The 19,179-nt window shown below is 42.2% G+C and overlaps 2 protein-coding genes across 2 annotated transcripts in view; one reads left to right on the forward strand and one right to left on the reverse strand.

Moving 5' to 3' along the window:
• Positions 1-3,654, forward strand: part of TBC1D7 (TBC1 domain family member 7) — a 43,754-nt gene extending 40,100 nt beyond the window's left edge. The window contains exon 10 of the transcript XR_009558057.1: positions 932-3,654. The gene's annotated coding sequence lies outside the window, so the exon portion shown is untranslated. The remainder of the gene's footprint in view (positions 1-931) is intronic.
• Positions 1-19,179, reverse strand: part of PHACTR1 (phosphatase and actin regulator 1) — a 108,734-nt gene that overhangs the window by 20,737 nt on the left and 68,818 nt on the right. The window contains exons 5-8 of the mRNA XM_035126288.2: positions 18,296-18,502; positions 12,856-13,177; positions 4,436-4,644; positions 3,646-3,802 (exon numbers count right to left, since the gene is read on the reverse strand). Of these exons, the coding sequence (XP_034982179.2) occupies positions 3,646-3,802; positions 4,436-4,644; positions 12,856-13,177; positions 18,296-18,502 (895 nt within the window). The remainder of the gene's footprint in view (positions 1-3,645; positions 3,803-4,435; positions 4,645-12,855; positions 13,178-18,295; positions 18,503-19,179) is intronic.

The following is a 19,179-nucleotide window of genomic DNA, read 5'->3' on the forward strand; positions in this document are numbered from 1 at the left end:
AGCAAGCAGGGGGAGGAGCCAGCATGTGGGGAGGGGTGTGGCCTGATGCCAAGGCTGGGCAGTAAGGGCAGGTTATCTGTTTGATGCTCCCTCGCCCACCCACCCACCCACCTGAAGATGCTGGGGATGGAATCACCTCCTTGCAAGGCAGATGCTCTACCTAAGTCTCCCCATTTTGGCTATATATACATACAAACATATTCAAAGGGTATCAGTATGAATAGAAAGGGATTTTACTAGGTGGAATTGTGCTTGAGGCTTCTATTATTTTCAGCGTCTTTTACAGAGCTGCTTTCAAAGGCAGGATTTGGATGTGAGATTCCATAAAAGGCGGCAGAAGAGATGGGGTGCTTTCCACAGTAGGACCTAGACCCTCCCCTAGAGAGCGACCAGGCACAGCTATATTATTTTGTTTTGACTCCTGTCTTTCCACATTTTGCGCTCAATAAGAGGCAGCTCAACAGCCCACACCCTGCACCCCATAAGAGTCCCAGAGGCCCTCCTGAACTCGCTTCTGAAAATCAGTTACCTGTCAGGAATAGCCAACCTACTTTATACTGATTTTTTTAAAGCCTTATGGGGAGCATTCTGGGCTGAAAAAGTGAGGTATAACTACTAGTAGCAAACCAACAAAAAAACCCCCAGAAAGCTCCCTGTTAAGCAGAAGTTGGAAGGCCACCTGTCGTGGATGCTTTAAGCTGAGATTCCTGCATTGCAGGGGGGTGGACTGGATGGCCCTTGGGCTCCCTTCCAATTCTACAATTCTATGAACAACAGAGGTCATTCTTGCAGTAGTTCTCAGTGCACGCATTGAGTAGTACTCTCAACGTTCATTCAAGAAAATCAATTTCCTCCAATGCCGCAGACCTCATTGCTGCAAACTTTTAGTAAACATAACTGTTCTCATTTGGCTGTTTATGTTTCCCTCCAGGGCAATTTGAAGAACCTTTTGTGTAATGGAGAATGCTGAGTAATTCACAGCACAGTTGGGGAAGGCGCAGGAGCACAACGAGGCTGCAGTGACTGCAGTGATGACGATGAGTGGCAATGACCAAGTTCTCCATGTGGCAACAGGAACCTTTAGCGTTCCACTGCAAAGTCTGGAGGATGGAGGGGGGGGGGGAGATCCAACTAGACCTGACATTAAATGCGTCATTGCATTTAAAGTGCAGTTGTTGTTGTTGTTGTTGTTGTTGTTGTTGTTGTTGTTGTTTGAATTAAACAACAACATCAGCTAGAGGGGCCTGGTAATATTCAGGATCACAGCAGGTTTAGAGGAGGAATGCAACCCTTTCCTCCCCTGCTTCAGAAAAATCCTTCCTCTGAAGCAAGTATTTTTCACATTAGGAGGAAATCCCATCCGTGCCAATAAGGGATTTATCTGCCCACCAAATGCCAGCTTCAGAGAAGGGATTTTCCTCTTGGTACAGGAGACCCAAGAAAGCAGAAGGAAGTTCAAGAAAGGGTGGGGGAATGGGTGTGAAGAAGCAGCAGCAAAGGCTGACTCAAAATATCTCATGACGTTATTGGACTGCCTGGCCCTTATAAAGTTCTATTCAAATTCTGCCTTGATCCAGACATTACAAAACTGATGTGAAGGACAACAGGTTTGGGATGAGGGCTGGCACACCCATTGAATAATTTTCCATGGATGCTGACCTGGAAGCCAGCACCAAACTGTTGACCAAGAAGCCAACACGAGACTGTATGATTCCAGACCCCTCTCTGTCTCTCCTAGAGACACACACCAGGGCAGGCTGACAATGTCTCTCTCCCCACCCACCTTTTGCTGCCACAAATTCCCCCTCTCCTATGTCTTGTGCTCACTTTCCTCCCAGCGCCATTATCAGTAGGGTTGTTTTTTTTTAATAAAATAAAACAAAAAAAGGAATTTCCTCCTAGTATTGTTTCAGATTCATGTTTCAGTCATTTTAATAATTATGAGAAATTGGCCCCTGGCCTTGCAATGTAGCAGAGAGAGTAATTCTAATGTATCCTCCACTGAGTGTATATTTAAATGTGGGGAATATTGTGTTTTCCTGTTTATAAAGCTAGTGCTTCTTTTCTTCTTCTTCTTTTTAAAAAATATGTTCTTTTCATACTGCAGTATCTGTTGTGTTATGGAACAACTGACTGATATACTGGCATGTCATACAGGCAAGGAGGCAACCAATTCACGTAGGGATTCTGTTCCCGGGCCACACACACATCGATGGAGCATGCCCTGCCTTGTTATGCCCCACTTGCCCCAGTTCTGCCTTCTTCGGGATCAAAAAGGACCCATGTGTCAGTGATCGTGCCTCCACTGGACATGCCTAAAATGGCCGCCGCCTGTACTAAATTCCGTTCACACCAGTGGGCGTGGTGTGGTACAACAATGAGCATCATTGGACATTGTCCCTATTCCCCTACCTCTTTCCGCACACGCGTGCTTCTGTTCCCTCATGATTCCTTCATGAAAACAGCAGGGAAGAGCTGCACCCCAAATGTTATCACTTTATTCCTGAGATTTTCCAAGTTTAGTGGATCATGAATGGATTTTTAATGGAATCAAATAACAAGGAAATGAGCCCTAGCTTTCCAGAAACTGCTTTTACATCATGTGAAAAGTCAAATATAATGCCGAAATTAAACATTAGGGAAGCATTGGGAAAATGGAGTAAGCTGCCACGTGAATAATAATAATAATAATAATAGTTTATTATTTGTACCCCACCCATCTGGCTAGGTTTCCCCAGCCACTCTGGGCAGCTTCCAACAAAGATTAAAATACTGTACATTAAAATGTCACACATCAAAAACTTCCCTAAACAGGGCTGCCTTCAGATGTTTTCTAAATGTCAGTTAGTTGTTTATCTGCAGCCTGAGCTTATTATTTGTTATGGCAATCTCTCAGTCTTCATGGAGCTCAGCTGTGTCAAAAGCCTCTACTAGTGCTTACTCCTGAGTTGAAACAGCTGAAAGAATTTGTATAAGACATTTTAATCAGCTTTCTTGTGAGGATGGAGAAATCTAGTTCAGTCTCGGCAGTGGTAATTATTTCCTAATGAGTCTGGTACTAAAATGTGGAGGGGGGGGCCTTTATTCTTCTATGTTTTATGTTCTTTCTGCAAATAATGTAGGTAATTTAATCAGCTGGCTGTTCCAAGACTCTGGGGGCTTCCTTTAGAATGGTAAAAGTCTGTTAGAAAACTTGTTAAAATTGTCAGCTGGAATCGTACTTTGCATCTCAACTTCTCCCAAAGGACCAGAAGGGTTTTACTCCCTTAATTTAACTTGAGATCTATGTCATTATGTGCCAATTCCTTAGTGATCAGGAAAGAATGATGAAGTTTTGGAAATATTATTATAGTATAAAGAAACTGACCAAGGGTTCTAACTGTTGCTACTGAAAACTGGCTGGGCCAGAAAATTAAGGGATTATTCTGAAGTGGGATACTTAGCTGTGTGGGTGCCACACACATCTCCTTGAGCTCCTCAGAGGAAATGTGGGGAACAAGTGCCACAAAAGCTCTTTTACTGAAAGCTCTGGGATTGAAAGTGCTGCGCTATCCTCTTGTTAAGTTCAAGAATAAATAGCTAGATAGCTCAAGCCGCCTTATGCATTTGGTGAGGGTCAAAGGGAGGAAATTGCATGGTTCTTACCTTGTCAGCTTTGTCCCGATTTGCTGCCTCAGCTCAAGCCTCTCCTCGTCGGTCTGCATGGGTAGGATGTTCTTTTCCTCCAGTTCTCGTTTGGACGGCCTGTTGCTAAGTTTGATGGCTAAAGAATCTTTCCTGCAGACTTTCATGGCGAGGGAACCTTGGGCAGAAAGAAGCAGCTTTTGAGAATGGAATTTTAGACTGTGCTATGTCTTCATCTATAGCACTAGGATCACAGCAACATAGACTTTTCTGTTTGTTTGTTTGTTTTTTAAAAAACCTTTCCTACATAGGAAGATGGATGCTATTGTGATCTTCAAACTAGAAACCTCTTTTAAAAGCCTTTCCACTGGTTCAGTGAGCTACTTATTAAGGAAATGCAAATTATTATTTTGTACCTCAGCTCTAGACAGGCAGTGTGAATGCAGAAGTGGCTCTGGCCTTAGCCCAGAAAAAAAGTGTCTCTTTTTCACTGAAGACCTATTGCTGCCATCATGATGATACAAGAGGGCAGCAAGCCCCTGGCAGGCTCTCCATTGCATCAAAGCAACAGCAGTTTAGATGACGGACTGCGGGGCAAGGAAACAAGCCTCACACTCACCTTCCTGCTCTACAGTCCTTAACACAACGCACACCACCCTGCGGATGGGAATGATATGTGGGCTTGAACCTAAGGACTTTAAAGAGGGAGCGAATCACCTTGCTGTCCTTGAGCTTCTTCGTGCCTATAAGCCAAGGCTATCAAATCTGTCTACAACACTGTGTTGTTGTTGTTATCAGCAGCAGCTCTTACTTGTAAAAATTGAGCTGTCCTCATCTTCCTCTTCGTCGTCATCCTCTTCTTCTCTTGCATAGAGGCATGAAGAATCTTCATAGTCAGATTCATGAGGCACATTTTCTTTATTGTCATCGCATTCGATCACAACCGTTGGCACTTGTCTCATGTCTGAAAGGCCTCCTGGTCCACATTTGGTGACACTGTCTCCCCCATGCAGACCAGAGCTTGGGGAAATCAGGAGGAGGGAGAGAGAGAAGGACATTGGAATGACTTGCTTCCCAAGCATCAAAAGGTTATGCTAGCACCTTTTGAACAGATATACTGTAACGTTCCCCCCCCCCCACAGCAGGGGGACAGGTTTTGAAGCGTAATCACTGGGTGCAGAACGTTTTCCTGTCCTGGTATGAGCCCTGGCAATCCAGATCCACAAGTTTGCAATGTGATTCAGTTCAAGCTGGGTAAAAAGGTGAAGAGTGCCAGTTGGATAATGCCCACCAACACAGATGAAGGATAAAGTAAATAAACATGCACAAATAAAGTGGACAGTCCTCTCCTGCAATTTTCAAAACTAGGCTTACACCCACTGTGAAGCTCTTTAAATACTGTGTGCGTACTTGTCCTCATAATGCACAAATATAAAAATGTTTATCTCTCCTATTCTCCACTGAGTTTCACAGAACTCATGGTATAGTTTCTATGCATCAAAAAATCCAACTGAACAGGCACTTAAAAAAAAAACACCACAGCCTGGCACTAAGCACACACCAGTTAAACAAAATAGGGCAGAAAAGAAAGTGACTATTAGCAAATGTAAAAAAAAAAAAATCAAAATCAGAAGTACTAAAAACATATGACAATGTAAGCTCCCTAAAACAAAGCATTTCTTTCTAACAGAGTTTTGGGCCAATTTGAGCAAATAATTCCAAAGTGTAAGAGCTACCACCAAGGAGGCTCTGTTATGCTCTCCACAAATATTACCTCTGTAATGGAAGAACCCCTAAGCTCTGCAGATCTCAAGAGATAAGTAGGCCTATAAATGCTTGCAAGTGGAAAGAGGCATTCACCAAAATCCACAACTCATGGGGGACTTCCATATTCAGTGGTACCTGGAGTTACAAACGCCTCAGATTACAAATGCTTCAGGTTACAAACTCCGCTAACCTGGAAGAGTTACCTCGAGTTGAGAACTTTGCCCTAGGATGAGAACGGAAATTGTGTGCTGGCGGCACAGCACACCTCTAGTTAAGAACAGTTTCGGGTTAAGAACGGACCTCCGGAATGAATTAAGTTCATAACTAGAGGTACCACTGTAAAGCTCTTTTCATTCCACAAGGAGTTCCCTACCGTAAAGGGAGCTATAGCCAATGAACAGCAGTCCTCTAGTTTATCATAACAGGCCCCAATTTAAGCAACTTTGTACTGGCTGACAGTTCAAAAATTTTATGTGAACTAGTAGAAAAAAGCCATTGTGGGCTGGCAACCCATTCAGAATAACAACCTGCACTTGCAGGGGGAGGCAACTGAGTTGCTGTGAGGGATGGGTGGGCCAAAATCAGAACGCAAGTGCATAAAGCAATTCAACAAATATCAATGAGTAGGTCTAACGCTAACCAAGTTTGTCAGTTAGCAGTGAAAGATATACTGTATGAAGATGCTGAACATGCACAGCCCCTATCAAATTTCTACAGGGAAATTTGCCTGTGGATTGTGCCTTTGGGGAATAAAGCACTCTATCTATTTATTGTATTGTTATACAGTACTGGTTATATTACACTTCAAAGAGATAATTTTGTTAATGCTATTTTTACAGGCGTAACATAATAGCAATAATGAGATATTTATCCTTACTGGGTAAATCGAAGAGAGGGAACGGGTGCCTAGAGATATTCAAATTTTGCGCTATGAAGGATAAAAAACCACTGGTGATGAATTGGGATGGGAACATCGGTATTTGATTTTAATTACATTTATACGTTGAACGTGTTATCCACAAAAAAAGTGAATGTCAGCCCAAATCCTCCTAATGTAACATCCCCTTAAAACTTTAAATTAACTTTTCATTTATGGATATGCTTCAATAATTTAAATTCAATTAGCCTTCATCCATTATTTTATTTTATTATATATATAAAAAAACTAACTTGATCTTCCTGCAAATCTGTGCAATTCTTCAGTGATTAACATGGAAAATCAAATATAATATCCTTGAAATATAAAAGAATGGAACAATTCATTATATTAAAAGAAACCCGCAGTGAATGCCATATAGTTTAAGTTCTGAAAGCTGTATATGGATGGAGTAGATCAGTGGTAGGAAACTTGTGGTTCTCCAAATATCGCTAGACACAGAAGTCTCATCAACCCAACCCAGCGCTGCCAACAGTCAGGGATGATGAGAGTTATAGACCAACAATATCTGGAGTGCCCAAGGTTGCCCACCTCAGAGTAGATTAATGCTAAGTCAATCCTTCTCTGAAATCAGCACCCAATATAACACACCGCATATCACACAACACAAAAACATTGCATTCTGTAAGCATATCCTTATGGGCTACCACCAGAAATCTGACCTGCATCTAAGCAGAAGCTATTTCAAGCATGAAAAGGTGGAACTCATGCCCCTTCCATTATGTCACCTCTCTGGAGTAAATTCCACTTGGTTGGCTGTTATTTATGAGATTGTGTCCCAGGTTGCAAATGAGAATCATACAGCAAGAGGAAATGTCCCATGTTCAGTCTACAGAGTATTTGTGACCACGGGTCAACGTTCTAGCTAGCATTAACAGTTCCAATACTTCAGGGACGAGATTGTACTCTGCAAGCATACATCCCTGTCAGCAGCGGAGCAATCCGATTAGGTGCCCGGGGTGGCATGGGGGCGGGGCCAGCGGTGCGGGGGGGGGAGCGGTGAGGGAGGGCAGCTGCCTCCTCCCCCTCAGCTGCCCTACAGCTTGGAGGGAGGCAGCAGGCAGACCTTTTGAGCAGCGGAGCCTGCGTGTGCCCAAGCCACCATGTCTCTCGAGAAGCGTGGCTTGGGCATGCTGCAGGCCCTGCGGTGCCACCCGGGGTTTGTCACCCTTTCAGTGGTAGCACCCAGTGCAGCTCACCCTATCGCACCCCCGTCACTCCGCCCCTGATCCATGCCTGGCTGTCATGATAGATAGTCCTTTTTTCCAATCCAAAGCTGGTTCAATTGTGTAAATGAGAAATTCCCACAACCCTCTGCTCCATCGCATGTGTACCGTCGTTTGCTTTGCTTTTTCTGATGAGAGCTGGCCGCTATTGGGAGGTACATTTCATACCACTAGCTTCAAGTGAGAGACATAAAAATATATTGTTTGCAGACTGGCAATCAGGTGGTTTTGCCCACATGTCTGCCAATTTCAGCCTTCTGTCTCCTGTGTTCAGTTTCTGTCTGTTAGCTTGATATCTGAAGGAGCAGGTTAGAGCCTCTGAGAGTTTATAGTCAATTAATATAATTTAGTTTTAAAGATGCTACTGGACTCAAGCCTTTTCAGTCCTTGTTCATTCTGAGGCCTTTGCAATCTTTGCAATCAGATATATCAGTGCGACACAATTCTATGCATGTTTGCTCATAAGTAAGTTTGACCATGTTCAGTGGGGCTTACTCTTGAGTAAGTGCAGGTGGGAAGGCAGCATATATTGCAGTTTTTATAGTATATACAGTCATAGTAATCAGTGAGTGTGTGTGTGTGTGTGTGTACACACGTCACACTTCCAAAGATAACACCTGTAACTCAAAATAGTTCACATAAACAACTGACAGTATAGCCAGTAATAAATTAATGATACATACTAAAAAGTATAATATCAGTACAACATCACGCTAATAAAAACAAACATTTAACAGTTCGTTTCATGTGCTTCAAAATTTGAGCATTAAGCTCAGCAACGGGCCAAATGAAAATATCCAATAGCTTCACATCCAAAATATACAGTACATTATATAATATATGCATATGATAGGCATGTGCACATATTATAGGCATGTGTAGTCTCAATACATCTCTCGTTAAAGCTGATTACTACAAACACGGCAATAGATCTCCTTTAGGTTTAATTTTTCTTTTGAGGCAAGCAGAACTAACAGCAGCAATGCTGTCAAAAACATCCAGAAGAGACGCTGTTTGGCAGAACCAACCTCTTAAAAAATAAAATGCATCTCTTCTGAAAATCTACACTAATCTCCTTGGAGACATTTGCCAAAACAGAGAATGTCTCAGCAAAATAACTTAAAAATGTATCAGGACATGTCGGTTTTGTAGATGCTTTGTCCACATGCATTATGAAAAGAGCAGGCGCTTTTTCAGGGGGAAACAGCCACCAGCTTTTTAATCTTCTGAGGATTGTGGAAGTTAAGGGACATCATTTTTGACACTGAGTGCAACTGAAATAATTGGCATATTATTTTGGTACAAAGCTTACTGCTTCGGGCTTACGGGAAATAGGTGGGGGCTATTCGCCTTTGTGCCACTGCCGCCCTCTTCAGTATTGCATCAATGAAATCAAATTTCTGAAACGTATTTGTAAAGAGTTGCTAATTTGGCATATTTTTGCACTGCACCCAAAATTGAGGGTTTTTGTTTTTATTTTTTTGGGGGGGGGGATGGTTTATTTGTAGTGCCACATCATCATTACCACCACCACCACCATCATCATCACCAGCTGCTATAAAATAGTGCTGCAGAGAAAAAGGAAGAGTAAATAGTCCAGAAAGCTAACAAGGTCGGTCAGACAGGACATATTATCCATTGAAATAGTACACACACACACACACACACACACACACACACACACACACACACACACACAGCAAATTACAGTCCTGCTTCCAAACTCCCAGTATTCTTGCCTTCAGCCCTTGTTTCGATTAACCAGATACAGTTCACATAGTTCTAATCTTTCCTCTGAATCCATGAGGGTTAGAAAAATGCTCCTCCTTCAAATGGAAAGATGAAACACTCCCAACGACCACTGAATGGCAGGTTTTAATGATTGAATAATTACAACTAGCAAAATTGACGGGGTGGGTGCGAGGAACAGGTATCCAGAAGACATCGAAAGAGTGGATTTTCTCCAGAGAATATTTTAAAATGTACAGCACTAACAATTCACTATTGACAGATTTAGAACAATATTTGTAATGGTAAATAAATAAAGAGACAAAAAGAGAGGAAACAGAAGAAGGAAATCTAACAATATCAAGCCTGTGAGAAACATCAATCTGAAAAACCAGGTATAATGGAAAGGGTTGGAAGTATTGATGGTTTTTGAAATTGGAATATACTTTTAGACTTCATTTGGTTTTGTATAATCTTAGATTTATTCTGAGTTTGAATGTAACCATATTTGAATTATAAGGATATTTTTTCTTTTTGTAATTTGTATTCTACATTTTATTTTTGAAGATCTGATGTATTTTCTTAACATTTTTCAATAAAGTTATTTAAAAAAAGAAAAAAGAAAAAAATGCTCCTTCATTTTAAATAAACAAAACCTGAAATTGTCAGGATTCCATTTTGCTGGATCCCCCTAAGATACACAACATACTTCCTGCAGCCATACTCTGCTCCTAAGATGGACAGGTATTGTGTTGCTTGGGTATTCAGGGCAACTTAAAGCTCCACAAAGGTCCATTGTTACACCTCTCTCTCTGTCTCTGTGTATGTGTTTTAGAGGTGTTCATTTATAACCACAGAAGTTCCAACTGATACTAGTCTGTACTCCCTTCCAAAATGCTATTCAACTCTAATAATAATAATAATAATTTATTTATACCCCGCCCACCTGGCTGGGTTTCCCCAGCCACTCTCGGCGGCTTCCAACAAAATATTAAAATATAATAGTCTGTCCAACATTAGAAGTTTCCCTAAACAGGGCTGCCTTCAGATGTCTTCTAATGGATCAAATTTAAGTCTAACCGCGTGTCCCTAATTCATTAAGGATGCTTGGAATTGTATCTCTGTGAGGGGGATCCTTCAGTTCTCAGGATGTGCTTTAAATGTATGTTGTGGGTCTTTCCTCCTAAAATAAGAGACCTTCACCTTCAGTAGTCTACATTTAACTAGGAGTTGAAAACAGAAACAAATCACATCACCTGTTTTCTGCTTATTAACCATAAAGCGTGCCCTAGTAACTGCAGACTTGATAGGAGTTTAGTAACGGGAACATCTATTGCTGTGGGGGAACAGATGCTTCTGCGAAGTCAAAAGGTGAGCATTCTTATTGCACACAGAATTGTGTCCACTCTTTAATTTACAACGGACCAGATTTTGCAATTAACAGTTAACACAAGCCTGCGCACATGGAAGAAACTGCCACAGAGGAAAACACAGGATGGGTCGTTGCAATAATTGCTGCTGAGAATCCCCCTAACCAAGTTGCACTTTCAGGTAACATCCTGTTGCAAATATAGGCTTCAATATAACACAGAAATAATTGCCTCTGGGAAACCTACAAGCAGGCTGATTTGTTTACACTAGAACAGGCACCCCCAAACTTTGGCTCTCCAGATGTTTTGGCCTACAACTCCCATGATCCCTAGCTAACAGGACCAGTGGTCGGGGAAGATGGGAATTGTAGTCCGAAACACCTGGAGGGCTGAAGTTTGGGGATGCCTGCACTAGAAGATTGTAGTATTGTTTCCATTGGCTCCATGTCTGAGCAGATTTGAAGAAGTCTGTGTTTAACACTTAACATTAGGTTTTCTTAACCAAGAAGGGAATGTACTCTACCAGTGTGCAAACTTGCAAAATTAGAAGGCTCCAAAAGCACAAGGTAAAGGTAAAGTGACCCCGGACCATTAGGTCCAGTCGTGACAGACTCTGGGGTTGCAGCGCTCATCTCGCGTTATTGGCCAAGGGAGCTGGCATACAGCTTCCAGGTCATGTGTCCAGCATGACGAAGCCGCTTCTGGAGAACCAGAGCAGCACACGGAAATGCCGTTTACCCTCCCGCTTGGAGCAGTACCTATTTATCTACTTGCACTTTGACGTGCTTTCGAACTGCTAGGTTGGCAGGAGCTGGGACTGAGCAACGGGAGCTCACCCCGTCACAGGGATTCGAACCACCGACCATCTGATCAGCAAGCCCTAGGCTCTGTGGTTTAACCCACACGCCACCTGCATCTCAAAAGCACAAAGCATGGTCTAATTCTGTATTTGTCTAGCACTACATGTGGAATGAATATTGTGACTGCAGTTGAGAACAGAAGACTTCCTTCCATAAAAAAGGCAGTCACTACAACTCATCTTTCAAAGCCACATTCATGTAGGGACCCTTGTTTGCCTTGGGCATATTGCTTCAGCTCCAACATCTATCTGACCATTATTTTCTTAATCACGTTGCTTCATTTTAAAAAATGGCCATAACCGCACAGATCCTGAGCCTCAACCTCATTTAAAGTCAGCTGTCACTACCTTCTCCACCACCAAATACATACAGTGAAACTAAATGAGGGCACTAATAGGAACTGTAATGAAGATTACCATCACGATTATGCCTGAGCCACTAGAAATGATCAGCAGAATATTTGTAGAAACCTGTGAAACTGGCACATGAAATGATAGGAAGTACAAAGCATTTGAAGATGAAATAATTCCAGGTTGTAGCGATCTAGATAAATGGCTTAACGCCAAACAGCTTTCAAATGTCTTACAGGAATTGGTCTCCAAATTACTGAAGCCTATCATATACAGAAAGTTATTATCTCAAAAGACAATGGGAACTGTCTGATTTGCACACAGCCTATAACATTCTTTTTTAAAATAAAAGAAAGCCCAAACTATGAACGTCCTTCGCTGAAATACAGGAAAAAGAAAAGAGGATAACAATAATGGTTGCATCATCACCATTCTAAGACATGTTGCATAACAGAATAGATTGGTGTATCTCAAATTTCTGATAACTTGGGGGGGGGGTTCTATATAAAAATAGGAAATATACATCACTTAAACACCCTCATATTAAAGCAATTAACACCCAATTGTTAAAGCATGTTAACAATTGCCACCTGCCCTCAGAGAGACCCAGCTTCTGTGAATTCTGCAAAAATTCTCTCTTTGGAGGGCAACTTCTCTGATGGCAGATGGCAGGGAGCTGCCTTCTATGGAGTTGGATCCCCATCAGGGTCCCAGACAGAAGGTCTTTCCCTGTCCTAAGTGGAGATACTGGGAAAAGAACCTGGGACCATCTGCGTGCAAAGCATGGAGTCCACCCACTGGGATGTTGTTGCATCTCTGCTTTCTGAATAACTCCAGTGCAAAGAGATGGCAAAATTATCTCCAGCTTGCAGAGGCTGAAGGAGGCAAGGCCAAAACTGTGACTTGTGTAGATATGAAGTATTGTATTTCTCTTTATAAACTCCAATAAAATTATTAAAAAGAAGAAGAATACAGTTCAAAACATCATGTTACCTTTCTAGCTTCTGCATGGTCATGGCCAGTGTCTTGTTCAACTCCTCGATCATGCGACACCCTGAAGGATGCATGGGCAACGTGCTGGATCCAGAAGGCAAATGTGGGCTGTGGCTGCCGTACTGATGCTGGTGTGCTAACTGTGACGGTAGGACCGTGTGGTGATGCGAAGCCATTGGTTGCTGGCAGCTCTTCTGTGTGGAATAGGGTGCAAGGGAGAGGTCTGGTCCCCCTAAAGGCATGCAAATCATGACTTTCTTTGGAGGTAGCGGAGGCGACAGTTTGACTGGCATACAAGGCAGTTTCACAGGCGCACCAGGATCTAGAAGATAAAAGTTTGAGAAACTCAGAGATAAGCACTTGTGAGGTGGGAGCATTCAGGTCTCCTTCAAAACAACAACAACAACAGCAGCATGGGATTCTTTTTCCCCTCATGGTGCTCTTCCCATGCACAAGAACCAAAGAGGAGTCTTGCTGGATCGCCCTCCATCCTGTTTCCACAAGGGCTAGCCAGAGGCCTACAGGGAGTCTGCTACAGGATCTGAACATGTGAGCCTTCTCCTGCTTGTGCTAACCAACAACGAACATTCAGAGGTAAGCTTCCTCTGCTCCTGGAGTCAGTCAACAGCCACCAGGGTTTTCCTCCATGAATTTTTTCCCAATCCCCTTTTAAAGTCATCCAAGTTGGTGGCGACCACTAGATCTTCTGGGAGCAAGTTCCATAGTTCAGTAATGCACTGCTCTTCCTTTTGTCTGCCTTGAATTTCCCAACATTCAGCTTCGTTTGATCACAGAAGTTCATCGAACACCACCAAAGGGGGAGCTAACACCTCTGTCTATACACTTTGTCTTTACATTGCATAATTTTATACACCTTTATCATGTCGCCCATTACTCATATTTTTTTTTCTAAACTAAAACACCCTAAATGTTGCAGTATTTCCTACAGGGGAGTTGCTTCAGCCCCATTAATTTTCGTTGCCCTTTCCTGCAAATATGGCAGCAGAAGTGTATGGCAGACAATACCACCATCACCACATGGATGGATCCATTGCTTTGGGTCTTTCGCTTCCAAGTACCACCTACAAGTCAGATCCATCAATGTAGGTGTGATATTCAAGCTGGGCTTGATGAAGGAATATTACAGATACTGACAATGGGGGCGGGGGGGGGGAAGGAATCATACTGCAGTCACATGACAGGTAAGTCACACTGGCTCAGTGCCAGCCTCTCTCTTGCTATCATTATCTATTACTGCACGTGGTATAAACTGACAGTGATTGACTGTTGATAGCTTGAAGGATATAAACACAATCAATGCAAAGACCTCATAATCAATGGAGTAATGCAAATCAACACTTTGGTCTACATTTGGTTCAGGATCTAGATAGATCCCAGACCTACTAGCACTGGCACCAAAAGAGACCTGCTAATACCAAGGGTCCACAAAAACCTGGACCTGCATTTATTTATAAATACTAACGTTTTCATACTGCTGTTCCATAGATGTAGAATATAAACTGATTCATTAAAACCGAATACAAAAAAAAAACAAGAAAAAGCTGCTACTGCCAAGCGTAATACAAGGCAGCAGTTAAAAATTGTAAAGTTGACTGAGGGATTGGCTCCAGGTTCAGAGGCACTCTACCTTTCTGTGTAATTATAGAAATTATAATGCCTGGGTACATAAAAATGTTTCCAACCTGCTGTTGAAAGGATTGTTTAGTAGATACGGTGCCACATCCCAAACATCACAGTTTTGACAAGCATCCTGAAACTGTAATGGCTGGGAAAGATGAACCTGTTCAAAACATAGACCTCATCATGGGAGATGTAAGGGGTGGGGAGTCTATTGTTGTACTTGAACCAGTTAAAAATGCACACTTTTAAAAAGAAAAAGTTGAAATCTGAGAATAATTTTTATGACCTATTCCCCACAAGACACTTCAAGTGAAATTCTTTCTGCAGTCATGTGTCCCCTGCTATTGTTCCTGCCAATCGCTAGCAAATCGTTTCCCTCCATCACTTTCTGTTAATCATTCCCAGCGCATCTTAAATTTATTCTCACAAAATCCTCAGCACTAACATGCACGCACGCTATATTGCCGGAGCTATATTGAAAACCCGAAGGTCTTCATTTCGATTGTGAGAATTCTCATTATACGAATTCCTTCAAAACGGGACCCAAGGATGTCTCTGGAGAAATTAGCAATGGAATAAGGTTAATTTACTTTCGGCTCGGAAAAGATGATTCATTAGAGCTGATTGCTCATTTCCAGAGACTATGCAAATCTAATAATACCCCCAGAGGACACCATAAAGAATCTTAGAAATTTATGTCTTTTGACCCTTACACCCAGATTCTATGCATGTTTATTCGGAAATAAGCCATTTTGATTTCACTGAGACCTGAGGCCAAACTACAACCTCAATCACATGCACTATTAGGCTCCCCCAGTATCTGCACCCTCTGTAAGGTTCAAGAGCTTTGTTCAGAAGTTAAATACAGATCAAAACCACTGAAAAGGGTAAAAATGCCTGGGGAAGGGCAAAGGTTTCAAGAAAAAAAAGCAGCGTGTGGGGAGTGTTAACTATCCCACTCCCATCTTGCCACTGCAAAGCATCCCCTCTCAAAGACACTTTGCAGTCAAAAAGCAGATAGTGACCCAAAGTTGCCCTGTAAGATCTGCTCTTTTCCCCCCAGACTGCCTCGATGTCCACGAATAAAGTTTCTGCGGCATTAAGGGCAATCAGCTGGTTAAACTAGGCATGCCTTGTGATTAGCTTTATAATCCTAGCTTTGTGCTCATGGTAAAAGGGAAGACCTGTAGCTCAATTATAGCATCTCCAAGTAGGTTTGGGACTCTAACGTCTGAATCCCTGGAGAACATTCCATGCAGACAGTACTGGCCTAGCTGGCAGTATATAAGGCAGCTTCCTCCGCTGCTATGACACACAGCTCTGAGGTTTTAAAGAGCCATGGCACAGAGCCCTGGACTCTTCATTTCAGGGTCGTGGGTTCGAGTCCCACATTGGGCAAAAGATTCCTGCATGGCAGAGGGTTGGACTAGATGACCCTTGGAGTCCCTTCCAATTCTATGATTTATAACTGGGCTTCTCCCAAGGCAAGGGGCTTCGGGGTACTCAAGCTCCATTTTCCAGGTTGGGGCATAATGTTGCAAATAGGTTATTGAGATATCAGAAATCGTTCATTGGCAACACATTGTCTTTTTTAAAAAAAATAATAATCTGATTTTTAAGGGGGAACCCATAATTTTTTTGGGGGGGGCTGTAATTGTGGGTTGGCAACTGGTACCATGTGGTCATGTGGACAGTTTGATGTTAATGGCATAGCTGTGCGCATGAGATGTACTGAACCTTCAGTAAATTATTATAATTTCATAAAGAGATATAGAATCGTAAGAGTTGGAAGGGACCCTGGGGATCATTTAGCCAACCTCCCTGCAATGCAGAAATATGCAGCTGTCCCTTATGGGGATAGAACCTGCAACCTAGGCATTATCAGCACCATGCTCTAATCAACTGAGCTATCCAGCTATAACTGAACTTTCCAGCTATAATATTATTGTTATTATTATTATAATATAATTATTTATTTATATCCCACCTTTCCCCCTACTGGGACTCAAGGTGGCTTACAGATAAAATTAAGAACATCTAAAAATATGGGGGGGGGGGACAATTATAGTAGCATTGCAGCATCTAACATATTTACTGTGGCAGGGGGAAAACATTTGTAGGCCAGAGCCCATTTCCACCAGATGCATGCAAACATGCGTCATTTTATTTGTATGCCACTTTTCCACAGTTGAAACCATGCTCAAGGCAGCTTACAACGTGAAAAGATTACATAACTATAATGTAACAAAAGTAGTCATGAACAATAAATAAAACATTTACAAATATACAACCAAACTGGAAGGCAAAAACATAGGCCTTTGGCCTTTAACTCCCTGTGGCCTTTTAGGAGCAGATGGGTTTTTAAAAATGTACGTATTTCTCTTTCACCTTGTATTTAATGTATCTTTGAGGTGTTTACTGTCCATTTGTTTAGTTGCAAGTGGGCAAAATAAAGCGACTGGCAATTTTAACAAACAAACAAACAACCTATATTTCCTAAAATGGTTTTAGTTGCTGGCTTCTGCAGACCTGCAAAGGGTGTAAGGACACACAAAACAACTGGGTAGGAAGAAGTAATAAACAAACTCTCCTCTTTCCTTGAAGATGCATAGGAAGGTCCCTAGACAAATAATGTAAGTACAATTTGGCGCTGCAAGTAGCCACAACCAACCAACATGGTCTATTCAAGAAGTGAAGACATATAAGATTGGTGAGACATAGAGGGGCACTGACAATTGAAACAAGCCAGAAAGGGGCCTAAAGCTATTTTAATCAGACATTAGTGCTCTGCAATACCAGCTTAGGGAGGTTGTGAGGCCTGTAAATTCTTTCTGCATCCCTGGAGAAGAGGACCAGCTAGTTGCGTACCTAGTGTGTTATTATACGGATTATGAAGCAGAGCAAAAGAAAACTGAAAGAAAGAGGGATATAAAAGAAACCTCTATAACTGGCCTGAAGAACAGATTAGAAGAATGTTAGCGGAGACAGAAGCCTAAAGGCAGCTGTGATGAGCATCCACCACACACACACAGAACAATCAAGTCTGAAAGAGAATACAGGACTACTAATTTTCTGCATGAACAGTTGTTGTAGTTGCAATACCCACATGACAACAAATATACGTGTGATGGATCCACACTGGCCTAAATGGGACAAGGGAAATATTTATACAACAGGTTTAAAGTGTTTTGCTAGTCATTTATTTTTTCCTAGACTACCACTGGGAAGCTCCGTTTGATATATTGAGGTTTCTTAGGGAATTCTCAGCACCCTTGTGACCGTTCCCAGACTTCTTGGGGATGAGGAAGTCAATGGCTAGTTGAAAGTAGCATAAACCAGATATTACTGACCTATCAATCTTTTTCTTCCACAAAAAAGTGACTCAAAGCAACCCAGAGTGCAAAAAACAAACACGAAAACTAAGCAGGAACAAAATAAAATTATCAACCATATTAGGTACAGAAGGGCAGGCCACACTCAACCCACCAAACTAAAAAGATTAGGGGAAGCAAATGCCACAAGCATAGCTCATTAAGGGCCAAAAGGCACTCTGTTTGTGTGTGTGGGTCATGGAATGACACCCACTGAATCATTCCAGCCCATATTCTGATGAGGTTTGAGAACTCCTTGGCCTGCCATAAATGTAAAAAAAGTGATGCAGGTTTATTAGTGACAGATGTGAAAACAACGGCAAGCTTTATGGAGGTGGTGGTGGGTGAAACATTCCATTTAGAGACACAGGAACAAGAGCTCTTTTCGGGGAGGGGGCGGCACAAAGCATTCTGGAACGCTTACTTACCAGCTAAGTGGTTGGCAATCCTGGCAATGGGTTTAGGAGGCAGGGCAGGGGGCTGTTTGAGGAGGGAGAGCTGTTTCACTGGGGTGTCCTCATGGTCTCCAGAGAAAGCAGCAGATTTTTTTGGGGGAAGTAGCAAGACTGGTTTAGATGAAGGATCTTGAGAAAGGTGGACTCCAGATTCACTGGACGTGGGGCTCTCTTCAGACGCTGGAGGACACAACCACATCATAGACGCAACAACGTTACAAGCAAAGCGGTAGCAGATAGACAAGGAAAGCAGCAGAGCAATGCGGGTTTAAAAAACATAACTAACAGTAAGAGTTTGCTCAGACATCACTATATACAGAGAGAGGGGGGTGGGGTGGGGAGAGAGAGAAAGAGGAGAAACTCTCCATGAAGAGATTGAAAACAAACTCTGGAACTTTCACAACACATAGCAGAACTTTTACTGGCACGAAAGGGGGCAAATTCATATGTCATTTTCCTAATCTTGTTCTACTTAAGTTGATTGCATTTCCTCCTAAAAGCTAATCACCATAACTCTTCAGACTAATATGCAGGATATATCAGTATTGAGCTTTGTTCATGGCCTAGTTGTTGTTTAGGAGCAGGGGTGTAACCAGCAGCTTTAACAGGGGACTCAGCTGAAAATATAACATTTTAAGTGCTTTTTAAGTGCAGTATACTTAATGAGCTAATGATGAGCACTGATGAGCTAATGACAAATTCCATATATACTTTAAAAAAAAAATTCTTAAAAAAAAGCATTTTCACAGAGTTTTTTAATTATATCTGTGTAGATTCACCCAGGGTCCCTTAGTCTGATAGTTTGCATTGATGGAATCTTTCCCCCTCTTTGGCTTGTCTGCCAAGGCACACTCCCC

This window comes from Zootoca vivipara, chromosome 8 (genome assembly GCF_963506605.1).
Source record: "Zootoca vivipara chromosome 8, rZooViv1.1, whole genome shotgun sequence".
Classification (NCBI taxonomy): Eukaryota; Metazoa; Chordata; class Lepidosauria; order Squamata; family Lacertidae; genus Zootoca; species Zootoca vivipara.